General features: G+C 36.0%; 1 protein-coding gene across 3 annotated transcripts in view; it reads left to right on the top strand.

The window, feature by feature from the left end:
• LOC126297651 (proto-oncogene tyrosine-protein kinase ROS) overlaps positions 1-13,444 on the top strand; it is a 514,014-nt gene that overhangs the window by 340,194 nt on the left and 160,376 nt on the right. For all 3 annotated transcript variants that reach the window (XM_049988732.1, XM_049988734.1, XM_049988733.1), the window contains exons 9-10: positions 2,702-3,008; positions 3,188-3,397. In XM_049988732.1, coding sequence (XP_049844689.1) covers positions 2,702-3,008; positions 3,188-3,397 — 517 coding nt within the window. The remainder of the gene's footprint in view (positions 1-2,701; positions 3,009-3,187; positions 3,398-13,444) is intronic.

The following is a 13,444-nucleotide window of genomic DNA, read 5'->3' as shown; positions in this document are numbered from 1 at the left end:
AAATCAGATAATAAGGCTTAAACACTAATCAATGTACATAACAAACTGATCCTGAAGCCGTGGATAATTTCTGGGAAACTCTGGAGGAAGAAACCAACAAAATACCAAGGCCCCATGTGAAAATCCTATTGGGCAATTTTAATATACAGCTAGGAAAAGAGAGAAAATTCAGAGATGTAACAGGCCCTTATACCTGACACAAATGTACCAACAAGAACAGTGAGAAACTAATTAACTTCTGCAGGAACTTTGGATTTAAAGTTAAGAGCACCCAATTCCAAAAACCTACACACAAGCTAACCACATGGAGATCTCCCAATCTGAAGCAGTGTGAATACCAAATTGATTGATTTGTGATTTCCAAGGAAAATATGAAAGAAATTCTAAGTGTCAGGCCTTGTAAAGGTGCTTTTGAATCAGAACATTATCTCCTACAAATAAAGACAAATTTTCAACCAAATAGAAGGAAAAAATATCCACCCAAAAACACAAAGCCAGATCCAGAATTTCTGAAACTCAACAAAGCACACATCATCAAACAAATTAATCAGGAAAAATCAATAGACTGGAAGAAACTAACAAGGAAAATTCAGGAAGCCATGAAACTAGGACAACCCCCTCGCATCAGAAAACACCACTGGTGGAACAGAGTTTTGATCAGGCAGTAGACAACCGAATAACAGCCTGGAAAAAATTCAACAGCCACAAAACCAAGGAAAACTGGGACATCTTTCTTAGAACTTGAAAACAGACTGCAATAGTGATTCGAAAAGAAAAATGAGGATATGACAACAATAGACTCCATGAAATCCAATAGGATTTTGACAAAAATAATACAAGAAATTTCTACATGACATTTAGAGAAAATCTTCAGGAATACCAAGCACCCAGTCGGTGCTTCAAAAGACCGACAGCTTGTTGGAAACCAACTCAAAAAGAACTGCAAAACATTAGCACAGTGTTTCTGCTCCCTTCGTAACTGTGAACCACCACAGGAAAAATTTGACTTCATACCCCTGGTATTCACACACCTGGACTCGAAAGCCCCACATCATACATAAATTACGGCGATAATCAAGCAGCTCAAGAACAGCAAAGCACCAGGAGAAGATGGGATTATCACAGAACTCTACACTGACACAGAAACTTCATCACCTAATCTCAGATATATGGGAGACAGAGGAAATACCAGAAGACAGAAATGTACTCTGATGCATCCGTTACACAAAAAGGGTGACAAGATTGACACCAACAACTACAGAGGAATCTCTCTGCTCCCAGTGGTGTACAAAATTCTAAACAGAATAGAGCCCCAGGAGAATCCAGTACTTGGTGCATACCAGGCTAGATTCAGAAAAGAGTGATCATGTATGGAACAGATTTGGAGCCTAAAGATGATACTACAAATGAGAAAATGCAAGGATATAGTAACTACATTCATTGATTACTAGAAAGCTTATGACTTAATAGATGTTGAAACCCTCTTTAAAACCATGGAGAATTCAGAATCAACCGAAAGACCCAGAAAATCATAGAACTTACAAGAACAACTTCCAAAGTGAAATTCATCAGTGAGATATTGGAACCCTTTGAAATTAGAATGGGAGTATGGTAGGGGATATGGATTGTCTCTGATTCTTTTCAATATTGTTCTAGAAAAGATCATTAGAGAATGGGAACCTCATGTAAAAGGTGTCCAAATTGGTTTCAGAAAAGAAAACTGTACTAAAGTAAAATGCCTTGCCTTCACAAACAATATTGCTATTATCAGAAAAAAACAGGAAAGAAGTGATTCATGCAGTTAAAAAACTACACGAAATTGCACAGAAAACGGGATTTCATATGAAAAAACCTAATATGAAAAGATGGCCAGAAAATAAGTCCCCACTAATCACGAAACACGGTAACATCACACAATTCACTGGAAATTTTAATATTACTTGTCCAGTGTAACATGCATGGATGATATCTTATCTTTCTCTTATGTGAATATATTTGTGTGGCCAGTGCTGTCATATGGTGATATAAATTACTCAGGGTTGCTTTTCTGCTGATATGTATCATATTTGCAGAAAGCAATACTATCTAGTGTATTTCTTCAGTTTCTTTCAACCATGTAGGATAATGGGTGACTTGTTTAGTATGTTTTTTTCTTCCCAGTACCTGTTCATTCCCTTGCTCCACCAGGTTTTCTTTGCATCAGTGATCTTAATTTTGATTATGGCATCAGTCCACCTATGACCTGTAGCTGGATGTATTGTACACTCATGCATATGGATTTTTTTTGCTTACTCCAATTTTCTCTTATCCCTCCCTCACTTCTTTCATCTGTTTTTCACTGTTAAGCTTGTTGTATTCCATATGGTCTTGGTCAACATGTGCTCCATCCTCATGGTGTGCCCAGCAAACCTCAGTCTTCTCTTCTGTGTCATGCCTGAAACTGCTTCAACAGTCTTATACATTTCCTGCCTTGATCTATGTATCCAGACTTCACCTTATTTTTTGTATTCCAGATGTCTCTCAGGATCTTTTATTCCTCCACTGGATGCAGGCTGTCTTACCCAAGACCGTCATCTCTGTTGCACACAGTGCAGTTTTTCTGGTTGTTGACTTGTAATTCATGTCTAATTAGGCCTACATATAAACTAATTTATTTCATGTCAGTTATTTTTGCTACAATGATAATGTTTTCTTTATACAGGGATAGCAGTTCACACATGGAAGAGACTGCTGTTTGTGTCTGATTCTGAAGGCTATGTTTTGAGGACATCAATTTCTCATTATGATTCACCAGTTACGATTCTAACTCATGCTCATACAGGCTTTATGCCGTGGGATCTGAGTGTGGACTGGCTAAATGATCAGTTGTACATGCTAGCAGAGATATCAGACTCACCAAGAAAACGATGGCAAATTGCACGGTGCAGTTTGGATGGTCGAAGCCTTACCATTGCAGTTGCTGGCTTTTTTACTAAACCACATCATATTGAAGTTGATCCTTACAATGGGTACGTGTCCATGTCAGGAAATTACAAATAAAATTTTACAATTAATAAAAACCCTAGTGTAAATTATTAACAGTGTGCATTACATGTGGTAAATCAAGAATTTGTTCAATTTTTTTAAATTTTTCGAGTGATTTCCGTGTTTTACAATAAATTATATTATGTCTGTTTTAACTTTCCAGATATTTATTCTGGGTGATAAAAGGTACTTCAAAATCTGGATTGTACCGATTAGATCTTGCTAATATCAGCAATGGAGTTAAACATGAAACACGGCCTGACATTATTCTAGAGGATCATTACTTGGGGGCTTTCACAGTTGACCACACTAATTTCCATTTGTTGGTGGCAAATAAAACTCAAAACACAGTTACATCTGTAAGGATAGACGGGTAAGTTTAAGATACACAAGTAAGTAAACTCAGGCATCATGGATGTACTATGAAGTGAAGGTCAGTCAAATCCAGGGATGTATTGACACTGACACGATATAACATAAAAAAGTTTTTCAGGCATGAAATACATGTTTGGCAAAAATAATTTTTAAAATCTATAGTTAAGTAAATGTACAAGTGAAGTAATTATTCCACTCTATTGCTTGAAATAGTATGACTCATTAGGGAAATCTGTCAGAGGGAGGACAGTAATAAGCATCTTACACACGAAATAAATTTTTTGTGTATGTTTGTGTGTGCATGGGGGGCAGGAAACAGGAGGCAGAGGTGTGGTAAGCACACATGTGCACACACGACGTGTGTGTGTGTGTGTGTGTGTGTAAGAGAGAGAGAGAGAGAGAGAGAGAGAGAGAGAGAGAGAGAGAGAGAGAGAGAGGGGGGGGGGGGAGGGAGGGGGGGAGGGAAGGAGAGACTTTGTATGTATGCTGAGATTGTATGGAATCATTAACAATCTGACATAAAAATTAAAAAACAGATACAGCATTAGGACATTTAACCTATTTGCTCTTCCATCTTGTATTTTATGTGAATTTGACTTGTTACCTTTCTTGTCTCAAACAAAGTAAAACACATTGATGTGTTACAAGAGAAAATAACGATGGTTCAAACTCTAACCAACAATGTACTAAGTGGAAACTGGTATCAGGAAGCTGTAGTCTAACAACAGTGTGTAGATCTAATACATAGCACACCCACCTTTTTGGTTATGCATCTTCGAACTGCAACTGCACCATCCACACCTGTGAAACATACATGATCTTACAGGACAGCTAAGAGCATTTTGCACATGTACATATGAACTCTGAGAATGAATGTGGGACAAAAATAATACTCTTGGAAAGCTGTTACACTCTTCAATAAATCACAGACAAATCTGGTAAAAGCTTAATATATTGTCATGCCCTAGTGTCATCTAATTTACTAAAAGTGCATTCACTACAGCAGCTACGCAAAGTTGCAGGTGCTTCGATCAGAATTCACAGTGCCCTCAGGAACATAACTTATGACTCTCAACCTGACACTAACAATACACAAGAAAAAGTTACTTGCTTCAGAAAACACAATACTAATCTACTACAGTTTTGCTGTGCTTTGAAGCCTGTGCCTGCCACACATGTCTGAAAATTATAAAGCTCATCCTCAGTTGGGAAAGGGAGCAAAGATGTAACGGTTGAAGCATACTGCAGAAGTCAAGAAATCTCTCCTCTCAGGTCCTTTTGATTATTATATTAACACTATAGTCCCTGACAGCATTTATGGCCACTGGGCCACAGGTGCACAATAGACAGCTGCACATCTAGCCAGTCAGTGCTCAGTCTGTTTCTACTTTCCATACTATGTAAATTTCCATCATATTTGAACATTCTGTTGTGTTTTATGTGCACAGAACTATGATTGACTAATTTCCATGGTAGCCTGTGTGTTCTGAGAGCTTCCTCATAATGGCTGAAACACCTGGAAGGTGCCAAGTGTTTCACAAACAAACAAGGGATGTGATTTTTAAAATGTACTCATTCTTCAGATGTGAGGCAGATTCAGATGAGCTAGTCTGTGACATTGCCAAGATGCAGGGCTATAATGTAGTTCCTGTCTATTCACTTTCAGCAAAGTTGACAATACAGCATTCTTGTGAGCTGTACAGCCAGGGCCACGGATGCATGTGAAATAGTGCAGTGAGGTTTCATTTAAGGTGGCAAATTATGCAACAAAGTAACTGTAAATGAGTGAATAATTAGCCATAAAGAAATGATATGAGTGCAGTTCAATGTATTAGTCTAAGTTTAGACTAGAGATATTTTATAATACGTCAACTCGTAAAGGAGATGGAAAAGCCAGACTAAGAAGCTGTAATATATAGAACAATATTTAGGGCAAAAAAAAAAAAAAAAAAAAAAAGGATGAAAATGAATTTTATCTACATAATTGCATTATCACAAAAGGATGAGAATGTAAGTATTGTTATTTTAAAATTTGTGGAAGGTTAAGTCCACTGTTCATACAATTTTACTCCTTGTCTGTAATCAGATAAATAAATAAAGAAAGAAAGAAAGAACTGAGGAAGTATAGGTACATTGAGCTGTAAAGAGAATTTTATTAGAAAACTTGTGATGAAAACCACAATGTGGTAGAGCACTTGCCCACTAAAGGCAAACGTCCCAGGTTCAAGTCCTGATCAGGCACATGTTTGTAGTCTGAGCTGTAAAGAGAATTTTATTAGAAAACTTGTGATGAAAACCACAATGTGGTAGAGCACTTGCCCACTAAAGGCAAACGTCCCAGGTTCAAGTCCTGATCAGGCACATGTTTGTAGTCAGCTAGCAAGTTTCAGCAGCAAAACATTTTGCCTATCTGGCTTTACCTCTGGAGCCAACTGTTTCTCACTGTCATCTGCCATTCGTTGTGAATCATCAATGCCTGCTAGCAGTGAATCACTTAAATTAATTACCAGTGGTTCCATTTTCACTTCTGCGAACTCTACAATATTTGGAGTTTCTAAGCCCATTTCCTCTTCATCTAAAATTCTTGTTATAGTTCTTTATTAATCTGATCCATGTCAATTATACCTTCTATTTCCCCTATTGATGTGGATTTTGCTGGATCTGTCAGAACCAAAGATAACATTGTTCAGTGGTCCTATCTGCTTCAGCCAAAATGCCTGACCTGTTACTACACTAATCCTTTCCTCACCACAAGCCAGATGCCTTTCTAGCTTCACATACTACTCCTCAGTGTTAGTGTGCCTCTTTTTACTCTACCGTCTTGTAAAACTTTCTTGCTACTTCCTCAGTAATAATGCATATCCTTTTAACAATACAACACATTATTTTGAAATTGTATTTTACTATCTCTTCAGCAATATTCAAACCATTTCCTGGCTACTTATGCACCACTTCGTAATATAATCACTCTTCCATCTTGTATTTTATGTGGATTTGACTTGTCACCTTTCTTCCGTCAAACAAAATAATACACATTGGTATGCTAGGAGGGAAAATAATGATATTACAAGCTCCAACTGACAGTGTACCACATGTAAACTGCCTGTATTAAGAAGCTGTGGTCTAACTGATGTACATGGATCTAGTGCATAGTGCACCCACCTATTTGGTTCTGCATCTTTGAAGTCCATCTCAACCATCCACACCTGTAAAACTTACCTGCTCCTATGTACAGGACAGTGAACAGCACATTGCACACCAGCATATGAATTCTGAGAATGAATGTGCTGTGGAAAAAAAATTACTCTAGGGAAGTTGTTACACCTGTAAATGAATCACAGACAAATCTTATAAAATCTTAATATATTGTTACAGCCCTGTGTCCTCCAAACTCATAGGTGTACATTCTTTACAGCAATTGCATGAAGTTCCAGATGCTTCAATCAGAATTCATAGTGCTCTTGTGAATGTAACTTTTGACTATCTGCTTGGCACTGTTGTTACTGACACCAGAAGGCACTATAGGGAGTGTGCAAACTGCTAGTGCTACACTCTAGTGGATATCCTTGCAACAGTTGTGAAGGAGTAAATGGCTATGCAAAAAGCAGTGTGCTAGTGTAATGATATCTGATTTAGACCTTAAGACTGTAGGAAGGGTAGTTGTATTTGTTGTGTCATTGGTTGTAACTTCACAGATCGCAATTCTCCACCTAAAGTGAAGTTGTTTTCCTTTCCAAATGAAAAGCAAAACACAACTAGACAGAAAGCTTGGACCACAGCACTGAAAAGGAATAAAGCTGATTGTAAGCAGTAGATTCTTGCAAAACATTCTCATGTTTGTAATTGTTGTTTCATCAGTGGTGTGCCCACAAGAGAACCTGACAGCTCAGATATATGTACCACGATTGCACATGACATCAAAATTATCTTGGCTAGAGGTTGTAACAAATGATATTACTGTGAGGTAAAAATGAAGAAAAGGGAGACACAGCAGGGAAGAAGAATCTGTTGGGAACGACAACGATGTACTTTTTTGTGAGTCTGAAACGTCCTAAGCAAGTAATCCAGATGGAGTAGAGTAATATAAATCCTTCTAATAGCATAAATACATTCTTTTCAAGATTGAATGGTGACTATGGGGCAGAAATTCAAACAAATTTGCAATTGCAACAAGTGAATAAGCAATGAATTGTTGAGTGTTGCCTAAAGACCAGTTGTGGTGTTCAAGCTGAGTTAGTAAATCCTGACACATTTCAAGGTTACATGTCTATAAAAAATAGTGAAGAAAATCTCACTGCTGCACCTGGTGTAAAATTAGTGTCTGATATTTTATCTTCATTGTTACTGTGTTTTCATCCAGATTGCATATCAAGCAAAGAGAATATGCTTCTCCCCTTTCTAATAAAAATTAAATGAGGAATTAGTTGTGCAGCTCTTTCATTTTTTTAACTGTCATAGGATAACAGTGCCTTCTAGTTTCAGATTTATTCTGTATCACTTATATGAAAAACCTAAGGTGTGGATATTTGGGTCAGAAAAAGTCTTACGATACACAGCACTATGCCAAACTCATTGAAAAAGCATTTTGAAAATGATGATTGTATAATAGACTGCAGCAAAATTAACTGTGAAAACCCCACAACTGTACGACAACACATCTTAATGTTCTCTCTCTTCAGGAGCATTTTCACAATAAACTTCCCTGTTGCTACCATACCATCAGGATTTCTATGTCTTCTTTCAAGATGTTACAGTGCTAGGGCCACGGACAGTTATATAATCATTTATTATAGTATTCTGAAGTAAATATTAATGAAGTAGCAAACTGCAGAAATATGTAATCAGTGTCCCCACAGGTCTGATTTACACTTGCATTCATTTAGGAATACCTTTCTGTCACAGCCTATCTTGGGGGAAAAAGTGAGCTACTGCAGATGCCACTTATTAACATTACACATATAACATTCATATATTACACAATTTCAATAAATATATTTAAGCAAAATAATTCGATTTTAACCACATAAGATTGCTGATTAACACTAGTTTCTGTTAAACACTTGTGTGCTTCCTTCCCCAATATTTTCTTCACTTCAGAAACATGGCTACTGTTTTGAAGGTCTATATGTTTCTTCATAGTGGAAGACCTGAAGTACAATTAGTCCCATTTTACATTCTGAACTTAAATTAGGCTCATAGTAATGGACGCCATACTCGTGATATGCACTGGAATGTAGCTGATTTTTTGGTCTCTCATTCAAACAGTTTTCCTCTCATGATACTAGAGGTACTCACAGTCACAAATGCTGCATTCACATGATCCATATTCTAATCTTCCTTAATTGTACTATGCTTTGAAACCTGTATCTGCCACATGGGTCTTGCTACCACACCACCTGGATAGTTTAAAAGATGCTTCCACTTTCTCAGTAAACTCAAAATAACTGAATTCTCTCCCTGTTGCAAACAAATGGTCATCAGTGAGGATAAATGCACAACACTGAGGCATTCCCGACATTATCAAGCTCTTCTTTTCCTGTGACTTTTTATGTCCCTGTGGACTGTTCCACCCACTCTGAAAACAGGGGTGTCTCCCACTGCAAATTAGCAGCATTTTTGTCTAGGACCCAGTCCATACGCATCTGCCAACCTTTGAAACTTTCCAGATGCCGCGGCTTCTCCCACACTCTGATGACCAGTGTTATCTCAGCTGATACTGCCCCATCTGTGACAATGGCAGAGCCCACTCACTACTGGCACTTATAAATTTTGATCACTCAGCTAAATTAATGCTTGAATATCTCATTATTCATTATTCATATCAGGCTGTGGTTTTCATCATAATTATTCTAATAAAATTCTCTATACAGCTAGACTTGCTTATACTTGATCAGTTCTTTCATTATTTTAATATTTCCAATTACGGATGATGAGTACAAAGAGTGGACAGACATAACACTTCCACATCTCAGACTGTCTGTAGAGAAAAGCATGAAGGAGAAAAATTATTTCCAACTTCCCAGAAAAATCAGTAAAAACCTAAACATTTCAGCACCAGTCATATTAAGTAGATTATTTGACTCAAAACAGTATGAGAGATAACCATAAAGTTGTAATTATCTCCCGGAATAAATGATGCTGTGACCATGAATGTTGGCTATAGTGTTACCCTTCCTCTACATATTCACCATTATGTGCAACACATTTTACTCAGTGATGGATGACTTTGCACAGACTATGGTTGAGAAGTATGTATTGTGGCTGTTCAGGAAATTTTCCACCTCAAACATCACCTCGTCATCATTTTGAAAATGCCTGTCGCCCAATGGTTTCTTCATCCAAGGAAAGAGGAATAAGTTACTGGGTACCATGTCAGGAGAATACGGGGGTAACACAGAATTTGATAACCCAAAGATGAAGCATGTGGGACTATGTCCCATGCAGAATGAGCTGGGTGGTTGTTGTGGAGCAGAAACTCCTCCTTGGATGACTTACTGTAATGCTTCATCTTTATAGCCTCCTGCAGCCTCATCAGAAAATTTTGATAGCATCCTCCTGTGATTGTTTGACTCTTATGAGCACACTCTGTTAGCATCTGTGGTGCTGAATCCACATGTTTCAAATGTGTGCTTTGCTCCTTTGTCTCGGGTGATAGTGATATGTCCAGCCCTCATCTATGGTGAAAAATGCTACCGAAGAATTCCAGAAATATACCAATGATTACTGAATGAAGAGAGCTAAGAAGCTATAAGAAACTGCATAAGTATATTCAGTTGAGAGATGAACTATCTTCTCAAGGGGTTTCATCTTGAGAGTTGACAAAGTTATAGTGTCACAGGCAGACCAAGTGAAGTTTCTTGAAACTGTGTATAAAGGATACCCAGGAAACAAAAAGTATTAGAAGAAGCAAGAAAATTTGTTTATTGCTACTTGACAACCTAATATGTGCTTCATATGAGATGTGTTAGTGGAAAATTTAGGTCACAATATTGTCATCCCAGCTCTAAGTGAAACAGTGAAATATGGTGCAAATATACAGAGGGACCAAGATCAGGCCAGTGAAAGTAGCTCTAACAATTTTATTATTTTTCGCCAAAATACCAAAGATCTCAAAAATAAATTAGGTTTTTTATCAACAGTTGTAGGTGAAATGGATCCATGCACATATTTTATGTCTCACTGAGTACTGTATGACAATTGTAATTTAGGGGCTGTAGCTTGATGGTTATCATTTAGGTATTCTTATGATTTATATTGACAAGAAAATTATTTATAAACCTTTATACTGAAACAAATATTGTACAGATCAATATTTCGAAGTCTGTGCAATAGAAATTACTGCAAAAGACACATTGGTTACGGTCAATATGATTTCCACAGGAAATGTTAGAATTCTTCTAAATAAGTTAGCATCTTTTTTACCTTTTTTTTTCAAAATCAGGAGTTTAATGGTTACAGCAGACTTTAACATTAACTTTGTAACTAATAATAATTGTAAGACTGATTTATAGCATTTAATGAATTCATACAACTTGGCTACTATGGCTAGCTTCCCCACTAGTGCAACAAAATTTCTTATGCCTATCAGTCCTTTAGATGTGTAAATACTGAAACTCTTTCTTCCTTTAATTGCCATTTGTCACAAACAGATTGTATATAGTAGAACTAATGTAAACAATAAATTTAACATTTTCTTAAATGAATTCATCTTTACATTTGAAATGACTTTTCAAAAAAGAGCTGGCAGGGAGAACATTGAGGTTTGTTCCAGTAAACCAAGGTTATTGAAGGAATTAAAATTTGTTACTGGAATAAGAGTGAATTACATTGCTCATTTATAAAATCAAATGATCCTCTTGAAATATATTATTATAAATTGTACTGTAAAGTTTTAAAAACAGTGATAAAACAGTCCTGAAGTTTATATATTAAATCTAAAATTGATAACTCTAAGAACAAAATAAAAACAGTTTTGATTGTCATAAAGGAAGAGTGTGGTTAGAGCTATAAGAATGATAATACCATAGAGATGACCTGCGATGAGACAAGGTTGTACATACTATATTATGTTTTTAACTTCACTAATAGTGACTGAATATATATAAAACAAAAATACCACAGGTATTGACAACATTTCATCTAAAGTTTTGAAACATTGTAGTTATTATATATGTCGAGTCCTGTGCTGTATTTTCAATGAATCTTTGCAGGAAGATGCTTTCCCAGAGAGATTAAAGTGTGCTATTGTGAAATCACTTTTCACAAAGGGTTAAGAAACTAATTTGTCCAACTATGTCCAATATGCCTGCTAAGTTTCTTCTCAAAAATTTTAGAGCAACTAATGTGTAAAAGAATTGTAGACCTCCTCAATATTCACCAACATCTTCCATAGAGACCAGTTTGATTTCCAAAGAAATGGATCTTCAGAGTAGGCAATTTTCTCTCTTACAAATGAAATTATTGTGTCAATAAATAACAAAATGTCACTTATTGGAACTTTCTGTGACTTCTCAAACACCTTTGACTGCGTAGATCACAACATTCTCTTAAGGAAGGTCAATTTTTATTGTTTGAATGGTAGAACCAGTAGGTGGATTGAATCATATCTACACAATAGAAAGCAGAAGGTAATTCTTAATGGTATTGATGGCTGTCCTATTTATCTGACTGGAGCTCATTTAAGTGTGGGGGGCCTTTACTGTTTCTTATCTTCATCAGTTATCTCCCACTTTGTGCAAACATTGAGAACAAATTTACTCTTTTTGTTGCTGGTGCTACTATTCTGCTTGAAAGCCGAACAATGAGAGAACTAGAAAATAAATGTTGTGCTGCACTTGTAGACATCTTACATGATGGAAGTCCAATCAATTAACTCTAAATATTGAAAGAAACTCAATATATACAATTTTATGCATATCAGGAAGAAAATGAAGTAATCCACTTGAACTTTGATAACCAAAATATTTTACATTGTGAATCTTCTGAGTTCCTGGGCACTAATTGGTGACAAGCTAGACTGGTCTGGCCATGTTATCATTAAAAAAGACTCACTGTGGCAACTACGCCCTGCATGGAATTACCTCTGTTGTTAATGCCAAAAATACTTTTATTGCACAAAAGAGAACAATTAGAAACATGTGTGGTGTTCATCTAAGACATTCTTACATAAACATGTTCGCATTGCCCAAAAAATCTCAATACTTATTTTCTTTGATGATTTTTGTCTGTAATAACTATTCTCTTTTTACATTTAATTGTAAATACCATGATCACAATACAAGGTGTAAAAATGATTTACATGGGGATCTAAAATATATAAGTCTTGTACAAAAAGTATTCATTATTCTGCCATTAATGTCCTGCCTACTTTTAAATTTAAATTAATAAAATACCTGCTGATTGATAAATCCATCTATTCTCTTGATGGGTACCTGCAGAAAAATAAGTGCTTGCATTTGTAAAATTGTATTTTCCTTTATATTTATGTCTTGAGACTTTCCAATTAAATGTGTTAGCTGTAATTTGTCTTCCTTGTTTATGATGTATAAATATTTTATTTTTTTTGTTGCCAAAGTTATTTCAGTAGGTTATGTCATGGTTACTTAAACTTCAACCTTCATGCTTATTAATCAATTGCCTACATTTTTGTTATTGTTCTTATGTTTATTGTATCTGTATAAAAATGTAAACCTGATTTTCTCCACATTCTTGTGATTCAACATGATATGGGTCCATGGAATTTGAAATAAATGAAATATCAAAGGACATCTCTGAAAGCTAGCTGAGTTTTCTTTCTTTTGTGTATGCCTGTTGACAACTCAACACTTCAACTTTTCGTTGAATGGTCTCATTTAATCCAAAAGTGTTTATAAAATACACTAAAACATTCATTGAAGATGAATCCAGGGTACAGCAAATATAGAAAAATCCCTGTTCGTGTTATCAGTCATTTTTAGTTACAATATGGGTTTCATATGATTTCGGAGATGTTACAGCATATTATTAAGTGAAAATAACAGCAAGTGTGTTGGTTCAACACTATAAG

This window comes from Schistocerca gregaria, chromosome X (genome assembly GCF_023897955.1).
Source record: "Schistocerca gregaria isolate iqSchGreg1 chromosome X, iqSchGreg1.2, whole genome shotgun sequence".
Lineage (NCBI taxonomy): Eukaryota > Metazoa > Arthropoda > Insecta > Orthoptera > Acrididae > Schistocerca > Schistocerca gregaria.
Note: the sequence above shows the minus strand (reverse complement) of the source record. Positions and strands in the feature narration are given on the sequence as shown.